At 41.1% G+C, this 19,119-nt stretch overlaps 1 protein-coding gene across 6 annotated transcripts in view; it reads left to right on the top strand.

Annotated features, from left to right (window-relative positions):
* Positions 1-19,119, top strand: part of EHBP1 (EH domain binding protein 1) — a 492,549-nt gene that overhangs the window by 199,620 nt on the left and 273,810 nt on the right. For all 6 annotated transcript variants that reach the window (XM_073554042.1, XM_073554045.1, XM_073554043.1 and 3 more), the window contains one exon: positions 15,804-15,993. In XM_073554042.1, the coding sequence (XP_073410143.1) occupies positions 15,804-15,993 (190 nt within the window). The remainder of the gene's footprint in view (positions 1-15,803; positions 15,994-19,119) is intronic.

Below are 19,119 nucleotides of genomic sequence, written 5' to 3' on the forward strand. Positions count from 1 at the left end.
AACAATACAAGTCATAACTGGTACAGGAGGAGAGAGGACCCTGCCCGCGAGGGCTCACAATCTTCAAGGGATGGGTGATAATACAGTAGGCGAGGGTAGAGCTGGTCGTGCAGCGGTTTGGTCGATCGGTGGTTACTGCAGGTTATAGGCTTGTCGGAAGAGGTGGGTCTTCAGGCTTTTTTTGAAGGTTTCGATGGTAGGTGAGAGTCTGATATGTTGTGGTAGAGAGTTCCAGAGTAGGGGTGATGCGCGAGAGAAATCTTGTATGCGATTGTGGGAAGAGGAGATAAGAGGGGAGTAGAGAAGGAGATCTTGTGAGGATCGGAGGTTGCGTGCAGGAAAGTACCGGGAGACGAGGTCACAGATGTATGGAGGAGACAAGTTGTGGATGGCTTTGTATGTCATGGTTAGGGTTTTGTAATGGAGTCTCTGGGCAATTGGGAGCCAGTGAAGGGATTGACAGAGGGGAGAAGCTGGGGAATAGCGGGGGGACAGGTGGATTAGTCGGGCAGCAGAGTTTAGAATAGATTGGAGGGGTGCGAGAGTGTTTGAGGGGAGGCCGCAGAGCATGAGGTTGCAGTAGTCAAGGCGAGAGATGATGAGGGCATGGACTAGGGTTTTTGCAGATTCTTGGGTGAGGAATGAACGGATGCGTGAAATATTTTTGAGTTGAAGTCGGCAGGAAGTGGAAAGGGTTTGAATATGTGGTTTGAAGGAGAGATCAGCATCAAGGATTACTCCGAGGCAGCGAGCTTGTGGGACTGGGGAGAGTGGGCAGTCATTTACTGTAATTGATAGGTTCGTAGGGGGGGTCACGTGAGATGGGGGAAAGATGATGAATTCTGTTTTGTCCATGTTGAGTTTCAGATATCTAGTGGAGAAGAAGGATGAAATAGTGGACAGACATTGAGGGATTCTGGTTAGTAGGGAGGTGATATCTGGTCCAGAGATGTAGATCTGTGTGTCATCAGCATAAAGATGATACTGAAAGCCATGAGATTCTATGAGCTGTCCCAGGCCAAAGGTGTAAATAGAGAACAGCAGGGGCCCTAGGACTGAACCTTGTGGGACTCCGACAGATAGGGGGCGAGGTGAGGAGGTGGTGTGTGAGTGGGAGACGCTGAATGTCCGGTCTGTTAGGTATGATGAGATCCAGGAGAGGGCCAAGTCTGTGATGCCGAGGGATGAGAGGGTCTGTAATAATAGGGAATGGTCCACTGTGTCAAAGGCAGCCGACAGGTCCAGGAGGAGGAGGACAGAGTAGTGTCGCTTGCTCTTGGCAGTTAAGAGGTCATTGGTGACCTTAGTAAGGGCAGTTTCAGTGGAGTGGTGTGACCGGAAGCCAGATTGTAAGCGGTCGAAGAGGGAGCAAGAAGAGAGATGGGAGGACAGTTCAAGGTAGACGTGTTGTTCCAGTAGCTTGGAGGCGTATGGGAGAAGTGATATAGGGCGATAGCTAGATACAGAGGATGGGTCAAGAGAGGGCTTTTTGAGGATAGGTGTGATGGAGGCATGTTTAAAGCTTGAGGGGAAAACACCAGTTGTTAGTGATAGGTTGAAGAGATGGGTTAGGGTTGGGATGAAGACTGTGGTGAGGTTTGGGATGAAGTGGGATGGGATCGGGTCGAGTGCACAGGTGGTGAGATGTGATCTTGAGAGTAGAGTGGAGAGTCGATCTTCTGTAATGGTGGAGAAGTTGGTTTTGAAGGTGGAGGGCTGGGAAGTCGGGAGGAAGGGCTCTGGGGGTTGTTGACCAAAACTGTCCCTGATGTTATCAATTTTCTGCTTGAAAAATGAGGCAAAGTCTTCAGCTGAGATGAGTGGGGAGGGAGGAGGTGCTGGGGGGCGGAGGAGAGAATTGAAGGTGTTGAATAACTGTTTAGGGTTGTGAGACAGGGAGGATATGAGAGATGAGAAGTAGGTTTGTTTAGCTGTGGCGAGTGTGGTCTTGAAAGTAGTGAGGGACTGTTTGAATGCGATGAAATGCTCGTTGGAGTGGGATCTTTTCCATCTGCGCTCAGCAGCCCTGGAAGCTCGCCTCAGCTCTTTGGTCAGGCTGGTGTGCCAGGGCTGTCTGTTGATTTTGCGAGTTTTGGTATGTGTAAGTGGGGCAGCGGATTCCAAAGCTACAGCTATTGTGGTGTTATATAGAGCGGCAGCGTCATCCGCATTGTGTAAGGAACTTATATCTGTAAGAGGGAGGAGGGATTCGGAGAATGAGTGTAGGTCAAGGTGTTTAAGATTCCTGCGAGGGTGTGAAAGCATATGGGGCATATTCTATGGAGCAGCATATGGGGGGCATAATCTGTGGAGCAGCATATGGGGGGCATAATCTATGGAGCATTTTATGGGGGGGTATAATCTATGGAGCATCTTATGGGGCCATAACCTTTATGGAGCATCTTATAGAGTATATTTTGTATGGAGCATCTTATGGGGCCCATCATGAACTGTATGGAGTATTATATGGGGCTCCTGATTCAATATGGATATTCAATAACATTTAACCTACTGATGTCTCAATTAATTTTACTTTTATTGATATCTATTTTTATTTTTGAAATTTACCAGTAGCTGCTGCATTTTCCACCCTAGCCTTATACGCGAGTAAATAAGTTCTCCCAGTTTTTTGTGGCAAAATTAGGGGGGGGTCGGCTTATACACGGGTCGGCTTATACACGAGTATATACGGTAATTCTGTTTGTAAATATCTTTAAGCCCTGACCACTTTTGTAATTTGCGTTATAAAAAGTTGCAGGGCATTGTAGGTGTCAGACATTTATACGGGGCATTATAGGTATCGGACATTTTTACGGGGCATTATAGGTTTCGGACATTTTTATGGGGCATTATAGGTATCATACGTGTACGGGGCATTATAGGTGTCGGACATTTATACAAGGCATTATAGGAATCAGACATTTATACGGGGCATTATAGATATCTGATATTTATACGGGGCATTATAGCTATCGGACATTTATACGGGGCATTATATGTATCGGACATTTATACGGGGCATTATAGATATCTGATATTTATACGGGGCATTATAGCTATCGGACATTTATACGGGGCATTATATGTATCGGACATTTATACGGGGCATTATAGCTATCGGACATTTATATGGGGCATTATAGGTATCTGACATTTATACGGGGCATTATATGTATCTGACATTTATACGGGGCATTATATGTATCGGACATTTATACAGCGCATTATAGGTATCGGACATTTATACGGGGCATTATAGGTATCTGACATTTATACGGGGCATTATAGCTATCGGACATTTATACGGGGCATTATAGGTATCGGGCATGTATACGGAGCATTATAGATATCGGACATTTATACGGGGCATTATAGGTATCAGGCATGTATACGGAGCATTATAGATATCGGACATTTATACGGGGCATTATAGGTATCGGGCATGTATACGGAGCATTATAGATATCGGACATTTATACGGGGCATTATAGGTATCGGGCATGTATACGGAGCATTATAGATATCGGACATTTATACGGGGCATTATAGGTATCGGGCATGTATACGGAGCATTATAGATATCCGACATTTATACGGGGCATTATAGGTATCGGGCATGTATACGGAGCATTATAGATATCGGACATTTATACGGGGCATTATAGGTATCAGGCATGTATACGGAGCATTATAGATATCGGACATTTATACGGGGCATTATAGGTATCAGGCATGTATACGGAGCATTATAGATATCGGACATTTATACGGGGCATTATAGGTATCGGGCATGTATACGGAGCATTATAGCGATCGGACATTTATATGTGGCATTATAGGTATCAGGCATGTATACGGAGCATTATAGATATCGGACATTTATACGGGGCATTATAGGTATCGGGCATGTATACGGAGCATTATAGATATCGGACATTTATACGGGGCATTATAGGTATCAGGCATGTATACGGAGCATTATAGATATCGGACATTTATACGGGGCATTATAGGTATCAGGCATGTATACGGAGCATTATAGATATCGGACATTTATACGGGGCATTATAGGTATCAGGCATGTATACGGAGCATTATAGATATCGGACATTTATACGGGGCATTATAGGTATCGGGCATGTATACGGAGCATTATAGCGATCGGACATTTATATGTGGCATTATAGGTATCAGGCATGTATACGGAGCATTATAGCTATCGGACATTTATACGGGGCATTATAAGTATCGGGCATGTATACGGAGCATTATAGATATCGGACATTTATATGGGGCATTATAGGTATCGGGCATGTATACGGAGCATTATAGATATCGGACATTTATATGGGGCATTATAGCTATCGGACATTTATACGGGGCATTATAGGTATCGGGCATGTATACGGAGCATTATAGATATTGGACATTTATACGGGGCATTATAGGTATCGGGCATGTATACGGAGCATTATAGCTATCGGACATTTATATGGGGCATTATAGGTATCAGGCATGTATACGGAGCATTATAGATATCGGACATTTATACGGGGCATTATAGGTATCGGACATTTATACGGGGCATTATAGGTATCGGGCATGTATACGGACCATTATAGATATCGGACATTTATACGGGGCATTATAGCTATTGGACATTTATACGGGGCATTATAGGTATCGGGCATGTATACGGAGCATTATAGATATCGAACATTTATATGGGGCATTATAGGTATCAGGCATGTATACGGAGCATTATAGATATCAGACATTTATATGGGGCATTATAGCTATCGGACATTTATACGGGGCATTATAGGTATCGGGCATGTATACGGAGCATTATAGATATTGGACATTTATACGGGGCATTATAGGTATCGGGCATGTATACGGAGCATTATAGATATCGAACATTTATATGGGGCATTATAGGTATCGGGCATGTATACGGAGCATTATAGATATCGAACATTTATATGGGGCATTATAGGTATCAGGCATGTATACGGAGCATTATAGATATCGGACATTTATACGGGGCATTATAGGTATCGGGCATGTATACGGAGCATTATAGATATTGGACATTTATACGGGGCATTATAGGTATCGGGCATGTATACGGAGCATTATAGCTATCGGACATTTATATGGGGCATTATAGGTATCAGGCATGTATACGGAGCATTATAGATATCGGACATTTATACGGGGCATTATAGGTATCGGACATTTATACGGGGCATTATAGGTATCGGGCATGTATACGGAGCATTATAGATATCGGACATTTATATGGGGCATTATAGCTATCGGACATTTATACGGGTAATTATAGGTATCGGGCATGTATACGGAGCATTATAGATATCGGACATTTATACGGGGCATTATAGGTATCGGGCATGTATACGGACCATTATAGATATCGGACATTTATACGGGGCATTATAGCTATTGGACATTTATACGGGGCATTATAGGTATCGGGCATGTATACGGAGCATTATAGATATCGAACATTTATATGGGGCATTATAGGTATCAGGCATGTATACGGAGCATTATAGATATCAGACATTTATATGGGGCATTATAGCTATCGGACATTTATACGGGGCATTATAGGTATCGGGCATGTATACGGAGCATTATAGATATCGGACATTTATACGGGGCATTATAGGTATCGGGCATGTATACGGACCATTATAGATATCGGACATTTATACGGGGCATTATAGCTATTGGACATTTATACGGGGCATTATAGGTATCGGGCATGTATACGGAGCATTATAGATATCGAACATTTATATGGGGCATTATAGGTATCAGGCATGTATACGGAGCATTATAGATATCAGACATTTATATGGGGCATTATAGCTATCGGACATTTATACGGGCCATTATAGGTATCGGGCATGTATACGGAGCATTATAGATATCGGACATTTATACGGGGCATTATAGGTATCGGGCATGTATACGGACCATTATAGATATCGGACATTTATACGGGGCATTATAGCTATTGGACATTTATACGGGGCATTATAGGTATCGGGCATGTATACGGAGCATTATAGATATCGAACATTTATATGGGGCATTATAGGTATCAGGCATGTATACGGAGCATTATAGATATCAGACATTTATATGGGGCATTATAGCTATCGGACATTTATACGGGGCATTATAGGTATCGGGCATGTATACGGAGCATTATAGATATCGGACATTTATATGGGGCATTATAGGTATCGGACATTTACGTATACGGGGCATTATAGGTATCTGACAACCCGTTAAATGTAGTATGGTACTTCATTATCCTCAGTTTTATGGATGACAATTCTATAAATTTGGTTTATTTTGTTCTAGTAGTCCACGTCATATGTCTTTTTTTCCCTAGTATATATTGTGGTCTGTGAGTTATCGAGATCTGATTATGTAACACTGGTCTCATTCCTTTGTTCGAGTCCTTACGTCTGAGTAAGATGTTCATCGCCGGTGTGACTCTTAGGCTAACGCGATTTGTGACACCTCGGTTCTGGCTGCCAACCTGCTGAAATCCAATACTCTTCACATATTCCTGATTGCATTAAGGTTTTAGTGGGAAGGCACGGGTTGTGTAGAGGTGAAAAAAATAATACATTTGATGGATTACAACCTCTGTCAGGAAAATTTCTATTCCCCATTTCCAAATTGCTCCATACAGTTTTTGTCCAGTGCTTTTTTTCCCATTAGCCATATTAGCCCCTGTGCACTCTCTTTTTCAATGTAATGCAAATAGGCTTTTTAATTTACTGACTGGAAAGCAGGTCGCAGCCTTAATGGCTTACAATTCGATTTACTGCAGTCTTAATAAGAAGATGCCCGTTCCTGTGTTGCTTAGAGCATTTCTAGAAGTGTGCCGCGCATTTGGGATCATTTACAACAATTATGTCATAAATTGGTTTTTATTTTGTATTGTGTATATCATATATCATAGCGACATTTGTTAACCTTTTTGGGAATAATTGGGGACATTTACCTGACATTCTATATAGAATGTTCTGAAATGATTCTTATTGGTATCATATTTTTTTTTTGTGTGACAAAAACACCCAGTTTTACATCCGGTGTACTTTGCCTAGCTGTTTGCTTGCAACCAGGTATCTTTTCTCTGTATCGCCCCTGCCGGGAAGCTGTTCACAGACTAGTCTCATCCCCTGCTATGCTCAGCGGATGGATCTTCAACTATGATTTTTCTTATACAATAAAAGTTTTTTTGTTTTTTTTTTACTATATAACCACTCTTTAGATCAACCTATAAATGATTAAAGGGGTATTCCCATCTCCAAGACCCTATCCCAATATGTAGTAGGGGCAATAATAATAGAAAAAAGCTCCAATTAGAAATGTAGCATAGTTATTCTGCTTCCCTATGTCACTTACCCCATGTGCAGGGCATTGCAGTAGCTTAGGTATCCATGGTTACAACCACTCACATAGTGTTAATTAGCTCTTAGTGGTCATAACCATGGATACCTACACTACTGCAAAGCCCTGCACATGGGGTAAGCGACATAGTGAATCAGAAGAACTATACCATATTTCTAATTGGAGGTATTTGTTAATATTATTTTTATTACACCTACTACATAGTGGGATAGGATCTTGGAAATGGGAATACCCCTTTAACTTAAGTCACAGGTGGAGGCCCATTACCACTAAATATTCAGTTAATTGTTAGCAGCAGAATACAAACTGCCTTCCTGACAATCGCTCGCTGTGACAGTTTACAGCCCGCTGCAAAGAATCAACTGAGGCGCAACTGAAAAATTCATCAGTGTTTGGTCCGTATGTCAATTTTACCATCAGAGTTCCATGAATGATTTTGAAAAATTGCAAAACTCCCATCCATTCCAATGGGTAATGTTGATCCATGAATGGGATTACAAACGAACATGTTGACCATGATTTATTTGAGGGCCACTCGAATAGCCCCATCGACTATAACGGGTTCACGAACATGAGGCAAAGTATGAATTAAACATTATTTGTACTATTGGTATATGGCTCTAAATATATTTTCAGTGTCTTCTTTTATTTATTTATTTTTTTCAGTTTTATGCTATGAAAATGAATGTCTCTTACGTCTGTATTATGACTAGAGATGAGCGAATTTGTTCGGGTTCGGTTCCGAATACTATCGGAATTGAATATTGTTTTAGCAATATTGGTCGAACACAGTCGAACGTCATTAGAGTCAATGGGAGTAGAAATTACCGAATACGTTCAGAACCGATCATAAGACATACATTCGGCACGAATAGTGTTTGAATATGGCCCGAATATGTCAAAATCAGATTCAGGGACAAAATCCGAACAAGTTCGCTTGTCTCTAATTATGATCAGTGTCTCTGCCCTTCTGTATCTCCTTGTGAGTTTTACTTTCTGACCTACAGTAACAAAAGTACGGTAACGGTAGTCCTGACTGCCAGCCAAATTCTATTTTAGTGGATGAAAGGAGTGGGGGATGCCCGAGCCCGTAGTACTATGTCTATATTCTCACTATCATTTTATGCATGTTGGCCTGAAATATTTAGTAAAATGTCACCAAGCAGGAAATATATCTTAAATGAGAAACTGCAGTTGTTCATTGTGCAATTTTCAAATATATTTAGTATTTCCATATTTTTCTAATTGATCCGATACAGGATCCTCTATTATGTTTTCTTTTTTTTTTTTTTTTTTTTAATAAAACTTAGAATACAGCAGCCAATGCATTACTCAAAAAAGTGTTTTAAATGGAATCTGTTTGCAGGATTACACCCAAAACTATTTATATGTGCATGTAGCTCTTTCAAAGACAAGGCTAGCAGTACTTTTACATGGCCAGTCCGTTCCTCCATTACTGTGAAACCAGCATTTGAATTGCTAAGCAGATAGCTATGGTAGGTTTGAAACCTCTGTCACTCCAGCTCTAATCTCCACATGCAAATGGGTTTGGTTGTTCTGAAGCCTCTGTCACTCCAGCTCTATTCTCCACATGCAAATGACCTTGGTTGTTCTGAAGCCTCTGTCACTCCAGCTCTATCCCCCACCCCGCACTTTCCTCCTGTTTGACAGCCTCTACGTTATGTGACTTCAGGCAAAGAAGTCATTAGTGAAGCCACTCCGTTTGGCGTTACCCTTAAAGGTTGTCTTACCTTGACAGTTCCTGTCCAGTGGTTGAAAGAACATGTTGGTGGGCACCACACCCACACAGGTCTCTCCCTCTAGGAGCCAGAGTGTGTTAAGCCCCCGTCTCACATAGCGAGATCGCTGAAGCGTCACGATTTTGTGACACAACAGCGATCTCGCTACATGTGACACGCAGCAGCGACCGGCCCCATACACTCGACTATAATAATACAAAATCCCCGGCTTTGTGCAAGTTTGCCTAGAGGAATTGATGCTGCTTTGACGGCAAAGACGATCACACCAAATATTTATTTGATTTTGATCTCCCTTTGGTTCATTCACTTTTCAGTTTAACTAATAAAAGTAAGCTACCGTATTTACACTATTTATTTTTGAAAGCATTTTTACTTTGCAGCATTTTTTCTACATCTGCCTAAAACTTTTTGCACATTATTTTACATTTGTTCGTTCCTACCGCAAAATTCTGTGGCATGAATTTATAGTATTGTATGATAATTTGTATGCACCCTATAAATAAACACAACTTCATCAGAATTGGGCTTTTTCCCTCAGCAATTTTGGTGAAATAATAACGATAAAAAATACTAACTAAATGCTAAGGTCTAGGAATCAAGAACAATGTACTACATTGACTAAAAAATGGAAAAAAGTCCACAAGGGGTGAATGAAAAATGACATAACTTTCTGATGCAGTGCCTTGAAAATGTTTTCATACCCTGTGAACTATTCAACATTTTTTAAGTTACACCCACAAACTTAAATGCATTTTATTGGGATTTTATGTGATATACCAACACTAAGTAGGAAGTATTTATGACATTTAAAGTAAATGATACATAGTTTACTAAATATTAATATAAATCTGAAAATTATGATAATCATTTGTATTCATCCATCTGTAGTCTGATGCTTTGAAAGACCACCTTTTGCTGCAGTTCTTTTGGGGTATGTCTCTATCAGCTTTGCACATCTAGAGGCTGAACATTTTGCCCATTCTTCTTTGCAAAATAGCTCTAACTCATTGAGACTGGATGGAGACAATTTTCAAGTCTTGCCAGCCACAGATTTTCAATGGGATTTAGGTATTTACATTGACGGGGCCATTCACACACATGAATATGCTTAGATCTAAACCATTCCGTTGAAACTCTGTCAATATGTTTAGGGTTGTTATCCTGCTGAAAGGTGAAACTACGCCCCAGTCTCAAGTGTTTTGCAGCTTCTAACAGGTTTTCCTCCAGGATTGCCTTGCATTTAGCTCCATTCATCTTCCCATCAACTCTGACCAGCTTCCCAGACTCTGCTGAAGAAAATACATCCCACAGTGTGATGCTGCCACCACTATGTTTGATGGAGGGAGTGGTGTTTCAGGGGGATGTGCAGTATTAGTTTTCTGCGACACATAATATTTTGTATTTAGCCACAAAAGTTCTACTTTGTTCTCACCTGACCAAAGCACCTTCCACATGCCACGTAGAGGACACAGCTAGCAAGTGGAAGAAAGCGCTCTGGTCAGATGAAACTGCAGAACTGTTGGTACTTAATGCAAGTTACTACTTGTGGCAAACCTCATCCTCACTGTCAAACACGTTGGTGGCAACATCATGCTGTGGGGATGCTTTTTTTCAACAGGGACAGGGAAGTTGGTCAGAGTTGATGTGAAGATGGATGGAGCTATACTAAATACAGGGCAGTCCTGGAGGAAACCCTGTTAAATACTGCAAAAGACTTGAGACTGTGGCATAGGTACACTTTCCAGCAGGATAACAACCATAAACATACTACTGACAGCAGCTATGGAATGATTTTGATCAGTGTGTTTCCCAAACCCCATCATCACGGCCCCCAACACATCATGTTTTCAGGATTTTCTTAGTATTGCACAGGTGAGAGAATCTGCAGAAGTTTCTGATGCCTTAATAATAATTCCATCACCTGTGCAATGTTAAGGAAATCCTGAAAACATGACTTGTTGGAGGCCGTGAGGACTGGAGTTTGGGAAACACTGGTTCATATCAAAGCATATTCATGTGTTTCAAAGGCCCAGTCAAAGTACAGATCTAAGACTTGAAAATTGCTGTTCACAGACGCCTCCATCCAATCTCGCTGAGCGAGAGCAAGCGTGCAAAGAAGAATGGGTAAAGATTTCAGCCTTTAGATATGCAAATCTGGTACAGACATCCCCAAAAGACTTGCAGCAGTAATTACAGCGAATGGTGGTCCTACAATGTATCAGACTATAGCTGGCTGATTAAAAATGCACATTGCAATTTTCAGATTTATGTATTTTTAAATATTTAGAATACAATGTATCATTTCTTTTACACTTCACAAATACTTGCTACTTTGTATTGGTATATCACTTAAAATCCCAATAAAATACATTTAGGTTTGCAGTTGTAATGTGAACAATGTGGAAAAGTTCATGGGGTATGAATACTTTTTCAAGGCACTATACACCATCTGTATAATTTTTTGTTATTATTTTCTCTGCTTGCTCTCATTCATTAGCCACTCTCACTGTTGTGTTCCAGACACTCACAGATCCAGGCCTCCTTATAGTAGTTACTAGATGGTGGCCCGCATCAGGTTTTCTAGAATATGTATGTAGTTTATTTAACCCCTTTCTGACATCAGACGTACTATCCCATCCATGGGACCCGGGCCCCTTTGCCCATGGACGGGATAGTACGTCTAGCGCGATCAGCGGCGCCCACGTGGTGAGCGCCGCTGATCTCGGCCGGGTGTCAGCTGATTATCACAGCTGACACCCGGCACTATGTGTCAGGGGCAGCCACGGACCGCCCCCGACACGTTAACCCCTTGCACACCGCGATCAAACACGATTGCGGTGTACCGGGGCTTAAAGGGAAGCATCGGCAGGGAGGGGGCTCCCGCCGTGCTTCCCTGAGCCCCCCACAGCAGCGCAATGTGCAGCACTGCTGCGGGGGGCTCTTTCCCTGCAGGTCCCCGGATCCAAGATGGCGACGGGGACCTTTGGGGGCCTGCAGGGAGCTGGCTTCCTCAGTGCCTGCAAAGCGCAGGCATGAGGAAGCCTTCTGCACTGCCTGTGACAGATTGCTGATATGTCACAGTGATCTGTGATGTGACAGATCAGCGATCTGTCACAGGGCAATGATGTCCCCCCTGGGAAAACCTAATAAAGTTTAAAAAAAAAATAAAAAAAATGGTGTAAAAATAATTTTAAAAAAGTCGCTAAATAAATTAAAAAAAAAATAAAAAAAATCCCTAATAAATTCATTTTTTGGAAATAAAAAACAAAAAACAATAAAAGTACACATATTTGGTATCGCCGCATCCGTAATGACCTGCCCTATAAAACTGTCCCATTAGTTAACCCCTTTAGCAAACCCCTTAAAAAATAAAAACGAAGCAAAAAATGATTTATTATCATACCGCCGAACAAAAAGTGCAATAATGCGCGATCAAAAAGATGCATATAAATATCCATGGTACTGCTGAAAATGTCATCTTGTCCCGAAAAAAACGAGCCGTCACACAGCATCATCAGAGAAAAAATAAAAAAGTTATAGCTCGCAGAATAAAAGATGCAAAAATAATTATTTTTTATATGAAATTGTTTTTATTGCATAAAAGTACCAAAACATAAAAAAATTACATAAATGAGGTATCGCTGTAACCGTACTGACCCGAAGAATAAAACCGCTTTATCAATTTTACCGCACGCGGAACGGTGTAAACGCACCCCCCCAAAAGAAATTCATGAAACGCTGGTTTTTGTTCATTCTGCGTCCCAAAAATCGGAATAAAAAGCGATCAAAAAATGTCATGTGCCCGAAAATGGTACCAATAAAAATGTCAACTCGTCCCACAAAAAATAAGACCTCACATGACTCGGTGATTCAAAATACGGAAAAATTATAGCTCTCAATATGTGGTGATGCAAAAACTATTTTTACAATAAAAAGCGTCTTTTAGCGTTTGACAGCTGCCAAATATAAATACCGCCATAAATAGTAAATCAAACCTCCCGTTATCACCCCCTTAGTTAGGGAAAAATAATAAAATTTAAAAAATGTATTTATTTCCATTTTCCCATTAGGGCTAGGGTTAGGGCTGAGATTAGGGTTAGAGGTGTGTTGGGGTTAGGGTTGGAGTTATAATTGGGGGGTTTCCACTGTTTGGGCACATCAGGGGCTCTCCAAACGCAACATGGCGTCTGATCTCAATTCCAGCCAATTCTGAGTTGAAAAAGTCAAAGGGTGCTCCTTCCCTTCCAAGCTCTGCCATGTGCCCAAACAGTGTTTTACCCCCACATATGGGGTATCATCCTACTCATGACAAATTGCAGAACAACTTTTGGGGTCCTATTTCTCCTGTTGCCCTTAGGAAAATAAAAAATTGGGGACTAAATGATCATGTTTGTGAAAAAATATGATTCTTTATTTTCACGCCCGGGCATTATAAACTTCTGTGAAGCCCTTGGGGGTTCAAAGTGCTCACCACACATCTAGATAAGTTCCTTAGGGGGTCTAGTTTCCAAAATGGTGTTATTTGTGGGGGGTTTCCACTGTTTAGGTACATTAGGGGCTCTCCAAAGGCAACATGACACCCGCAGACCATTCCATCAAAGTCTGCATTCTAAAACGTCACTACTTCCCTTCCGAGCCCCGACGTGTGCCCATACAGTAGTTTTCTCCCACATATGGGGTATTAGGGTACTCAGGACAAATTGTACAACAACTTTTGGGGTCCATTTTCTCCTGGTACCTTTGGGAAAATAAAAAAAATGGGGACTAAATGATCATGTTTGTGGAAAAAATATGATTTTTTTATATTCATGCCCGGGCGTTATAAACTTCTGTGAAGCACTGGGGGAGTTCAAAGTGCTCACCACACATCTAGATAAGTTCCTTAGGGGGCCTAGTTTCCAAAATGGGGTCACTTGTGGGGGATTCCACTGTTTAGGTACATCAGGGGCTTTCCAAACGCGACATGGTGTCCGATCTCAATTCCAGCCAAAAAAGTCAAATGGCGCTGTTTCCCTTCCGAGCTCTGCCATGCACCCAAATAGTGGTTTACCCCCACATGTGGGGTATCAGCGTACTCAGGACAAATTGCACAATAACTTTTAGGGTCCTGTTACCCTTGGGAAAATAAAAATTGGGGGTGAAAAGATCATTTTTTTGGATGAAATATGATTTTTTAATTGTACGGCTGTACGTTATAAACTTCTGTGAAGCCCTTGTGGGCTCAAAGTTCTCACCACATATCTAGATAAGTTCCTTGGGGGGGTCTAGTTTCCAAAATAGGGTCACTTGGGGGGGGGTTCCACTGTTTAGGTACATCAGGGGCTCTCCAAACGTGACATGGCGTCCGATCAGAATTCCAGCCAATTTTGCATTGAAAAAGTCAAACGGTGCTCCTTCCCTTCTGAGCTCTGCCTTGCACCAAAACAGTGGTCCCCCCCACATATCAGGTATCAGCGTACTCAGGACAAATTGCACAATAACTTTTCCAGTCCAATTTCTCCTTTTACCCTTGGTAAAATAAAAAAAAAATTGAACCTGAATTATTTTTTTTGTGAAAAAAAGTTAAATGTTCATTTTTTTTTTTTTTAAATATTCAAAAAATTCCTGTGAAGCACCTGAAGGGTTAATAAACTTCTTGAATGTGGTTTTGAGCACCTTGAGGGGTGCAGTTTTTAGAATGGTGTCACTTTTGGGTATTTTTTATCATATAGACCCCTCAAAGTGGCTTCAAATGTGATGTGGTCCGTAAAAATAAAGTGGTGTTGTAAAAATGAGAAATCGCTGGTCAACTTTTAACCCTTATAACTTCCTACCAAAAAAAAATTTGGTTCCAAAATTGTGCTGATGTAAAGTAAACATGTGGGAAGTGTTATTTATTAATTTTTTTGTGTGCCTTATCTCTGGGATTTAAGGGCATAAAAATTCAAAGTTGGAAAATTGCGAAATTTTCGCCAAATTTCCGTTTTTTTCACAAATAAACGTAAGTTATATGAATGAAATTTTACCACTAACATGAAGTACAATATGTCATGAGAAAACAATGTCAGAATCACCGGGATCCATGGAAGCGTTTCAGAGTTATTACCTCATAAAGGGACAGTGGTCAGAATTGTAAAAATTGGCCCGGTCATGAACGTGCAAACCACCCTTGGGGGTGAAGGAGTTAAAGGGAATCTGTCACTCCATTTTTACCCCATAAGCTGGGGCCGCCGCCATCAGGGGCTTATCTACATCATTAGAGAATGCTGAAGATAAGCCCCTTATGGTGGTGGCTGCACCTGATAGGCCAAAAATGGGGTGACAGATCCCCTTTAATTTCCGCGCCAATATCGCTGATTGCCGCAGATCTCCCGACGGTAGTGGTGGTGTGTGTCAGTTGAATTCTGTGCCAATTCGCGGCCGGACGGCGCCTGTTGATTGTTCGCTCCCGGCTGGCCGCGACCAATCAGCGACGCGGGATTTTCATTACAAACAGACAGAATTAGATGATTATATAGTAGATTAGAGCTGTGTGGAGGGAGTCTACCGTACTTTTCTTTTAATTAAAGTCAGCTTTTTGTTTTTTTTCTTTTTCTTTTATAGGTCAAACCCATTTTATGAACCAAAAGAGGGTGCAGATGTAGTCCGGAGTTGGCCTATTAAAGAGGCCGAACAGGAGAAGAAGATGAAAAGGAAGGCTCCAGCTCCTCCAGCACCCACACCAAAGAAAGAGGAGACTCCACGCACCCCACTTTCTGTACCTTCAGGCAAGGAGCTCACCTCTTCCCCTAAGGTACACTTATGCTATATGTTATCTTCACTGTGAAGATATAGTACCATCACTATATATTTGTGTGTTATAAACAATGTCTACACCTTACTGTAGCATGTCTTTCCGTACAATCAAAGCACTAACTCAAGTCCTTTTCTAATGTTCATGAAATGTCTGCATAGTTATTTGTAAGCTTTTTAATGTTCTAATGACCATTTCCTGTGTTATAACACACCAGCAGGGGGCTACTCTGGGCAGTGAAACAGGGTGGAAATATTATTATAAGATATAACAAAAAATAACAAGGCTGCACACATATGTAGGAATAGCAATGTATGTACAGTTGTGGCCAAAAGTATTGACACCCCTGCAATTCTGTCAGATAATACTCAGTTTCTTCCTGAAAATGATTGCAAACACAAATTCTTTGGTATTATTATCTTCATTTAATTTGTCTTAAATAAAAAAAACACAAAAAGAATTGTCCTAAAGCCAAATTGGATATAATTCCACACCAAACATAAAGAGGGTGGACAAAAGTATTGGCACTGTTCGAAAAATCATGTGATGCTTCTCTAATTTGTGTAATTAACAGCACCTGTAACTTACCTGTGGCACCTAACAGGTGTTGGCAATAACTAAATCACACTTGCAGCCAGTTGACATGGATTAAAGTTGACTCAACCTCTGTCCTGTGTCCTTGTGTGTACCACATTGAGCATGGAGAAAAGAAAGAAGACCAAAGAACTGTCTGAGGACTTGAGAAACCACATTTTGAGGAAGCATGAGCAATCTCAAGGCTACAAGTCCATCTCCAAAGACCTGAATGTTCCTGTGTCTACCGTGCGCAGTGTCATCAAGAAGTTTAAAGCCCATGGCACTGTGGCTAACCTCCCTAGATGTGGACGGAAAAGAAAAATTGATAAGAGATTTCAAAGCAAGATTGTGCGGATGTTGGATAAAGAACCTCGACTAACATCCAAACAAGTTCAAGCTGCCCTGCAGTCCGAGGGTACAACAGTGTCAACCCGTACTATCCGTCGGCGTCCGAATGAAAAGGGACTATATGGTAGGAGACCCAGGAAGACCCCACTTCTTACCCCGAGACATAAAAAAGCCAGGCTGGAGTTTGCCAAAACTTACCTGAAAAAGCCTAAAACGTTTTGGAAGAATGTTCTCTGGTCAGATGAGACAAAAGTAGAGCTTTTTGGGCAAAGGCATCAACATAGAGTTTATAGGAGAAAAAAAGAGGCATTCAAAGAAAAGAACACGGTCCCTACAGTCAAACATGGCGGAGGTTCCCTGATGTTTTGGGATTGCTTTGCTCCCTCTGGCACTGGACTGCTTGACCGTGTGCATGGTATTATGAAGTCTTAAGACTACCAACAAATTTTGCAGCATAATGTAGGGCCCAGTGTGAGAAAGCTGGGTCTCCCTCAGAGGTCATGGGTCTTCCAGCAGGACAATGACCCAAAACACACTTCAAAAAGCACTAGAAAATGGTTTGAGAGAAAGCACTGGAGACTTCTAAGGTGGGCAGCAATCAGTCCAGACCTGAATCCCATAGAGCACCTGTGGAGAGATCTAAAAATGGCAGTTTGGAGAAGGCACCCTTCTAATATCAGGTACCTGGAGCAGTTTGCCAAAGAAGAATGGTCTAAAATTCCAGCAGAGCATTGTAAGAAACTCATTGATGGTTCCCGGAAGCGGTTGGTCGCAGTTATTTTGGCTAAAGGTTGTGCAACCAAGTATTAGGCTGAGGGTGCCAATACTTTTGTCTGGCCCATTTTTGGAGTTTTGTGTGAAATAATCAATGTTTTGCTTTTTGCTTCATTCTCTTTTGTGTTTTTTCATTTAAGACAAATTAAATAAAGATAATAATACCAAAGAATTTGTGTTTGCAATCATTTTCACGAAGAAACTGAGTATTATCTGACAGAATTGCAGGGGTGTCAATACTTTTGGCCACAACTGTATGTGTGTGTAATATGGTTGTCGTTCCTTTTGCATGAAATGACCAGGTATGGGGAGGGGGGGGCATTAGACTTGGGATAAGAAGCGATGTGAGAAAAGCAAAGTGGATATGTATATGATATACTGTGTACCGTATTTCATGTTCATAACTGCTGCTTAGTTTACGATCAGTGAGATGGAGATTTATTCTTTGCTATACTCAGGGGTCCTAAAAATTTAGTTCTACCTTAAGTCTTAAGTGCTGTTGGCGACACACATTCCACATGGCAGCGTACTGTCGGGTGTCTTGTAAATAGACGGTGTCCTGCTTCCTAGTGACTTGGTACAGAATAAGATGGCCGGATAGTTTAGATCCATTCTAGAGCTATTCCTTCTGACCTCCCAATAGACATGTTGCACTCTGAGACTTATTCATTAATACTATAAAAAAAAGTATTTAAACAGCTACTTTTGTATTTACATACGGTACAGAAGTGAAAAGGGCACATACTGTACGTGTCTCAATCCATTCTTTCACAGGTTGCAAAAAAACGTATCCTGCTGTGCTTTTTTAGCCATTAAACTAAACAGATGAAAAACTGAGCATTTGTTTTTAATATTGCAGTCTATGGAAGACAGAAAAGTTTGCCCCTCATCTGTTTTTTTTTTTGTTTTGTTTTTTTTTTGCTTTTTTTTGTTCTGATACTGCTCTTTCTCTTGTTAAAAAAAAAGTTTTTCTTTCTTTTAAAAGTTCAGCATATTTGGTGAAAAAAAGATATATGGTACTTTCTTTAAAATGCATTTATTTGCATCTGTTGTACAATGGAATAATTTTTTTTTATTTTCATTTTCTTTTGCAAAATAAAAAAAATAAATATGTGAAGCTGTTAACAATTGCCAAAAAAAGTCATGTGGCTTAGGCCTTAAAGGGAACTTGTCAGCAGGATTATGTATAGTAACCTACAGACAGTGTCAGGTCGGCGCCGTTATACTGAATAAAATGATACCTTGGTTGGTGAAATCCGTCTTGTGGCTGTTTCGTAATCTTTATTTTCAGTTTTGTGTTAATGATATGCTCGTGTCCTAAGGCGTCGTGCTCTGATTAGATATTCATAATGCAGACTGCTCATAGGTCACTGACCCCTCACTGACCTGCCCACTAGTTTACATAATGAATACCAGCATATACTAAAT

This window comes from Dendrobates tinctorius, unplaced genomic scaffold (assembly GCF_039654945.1).
Source record: "Dendrobates tinctorius isolate UK_male_01 unplaced genomic scaffold, ASM3965494v1 ptg000205l, whole genome shotgun sequence".
NCBI lineage: Eukaryota > Metazoa > Chordata > Amphibia > Anura > Dendrobatidae > Dendrobates > Dendrobates tinctorius.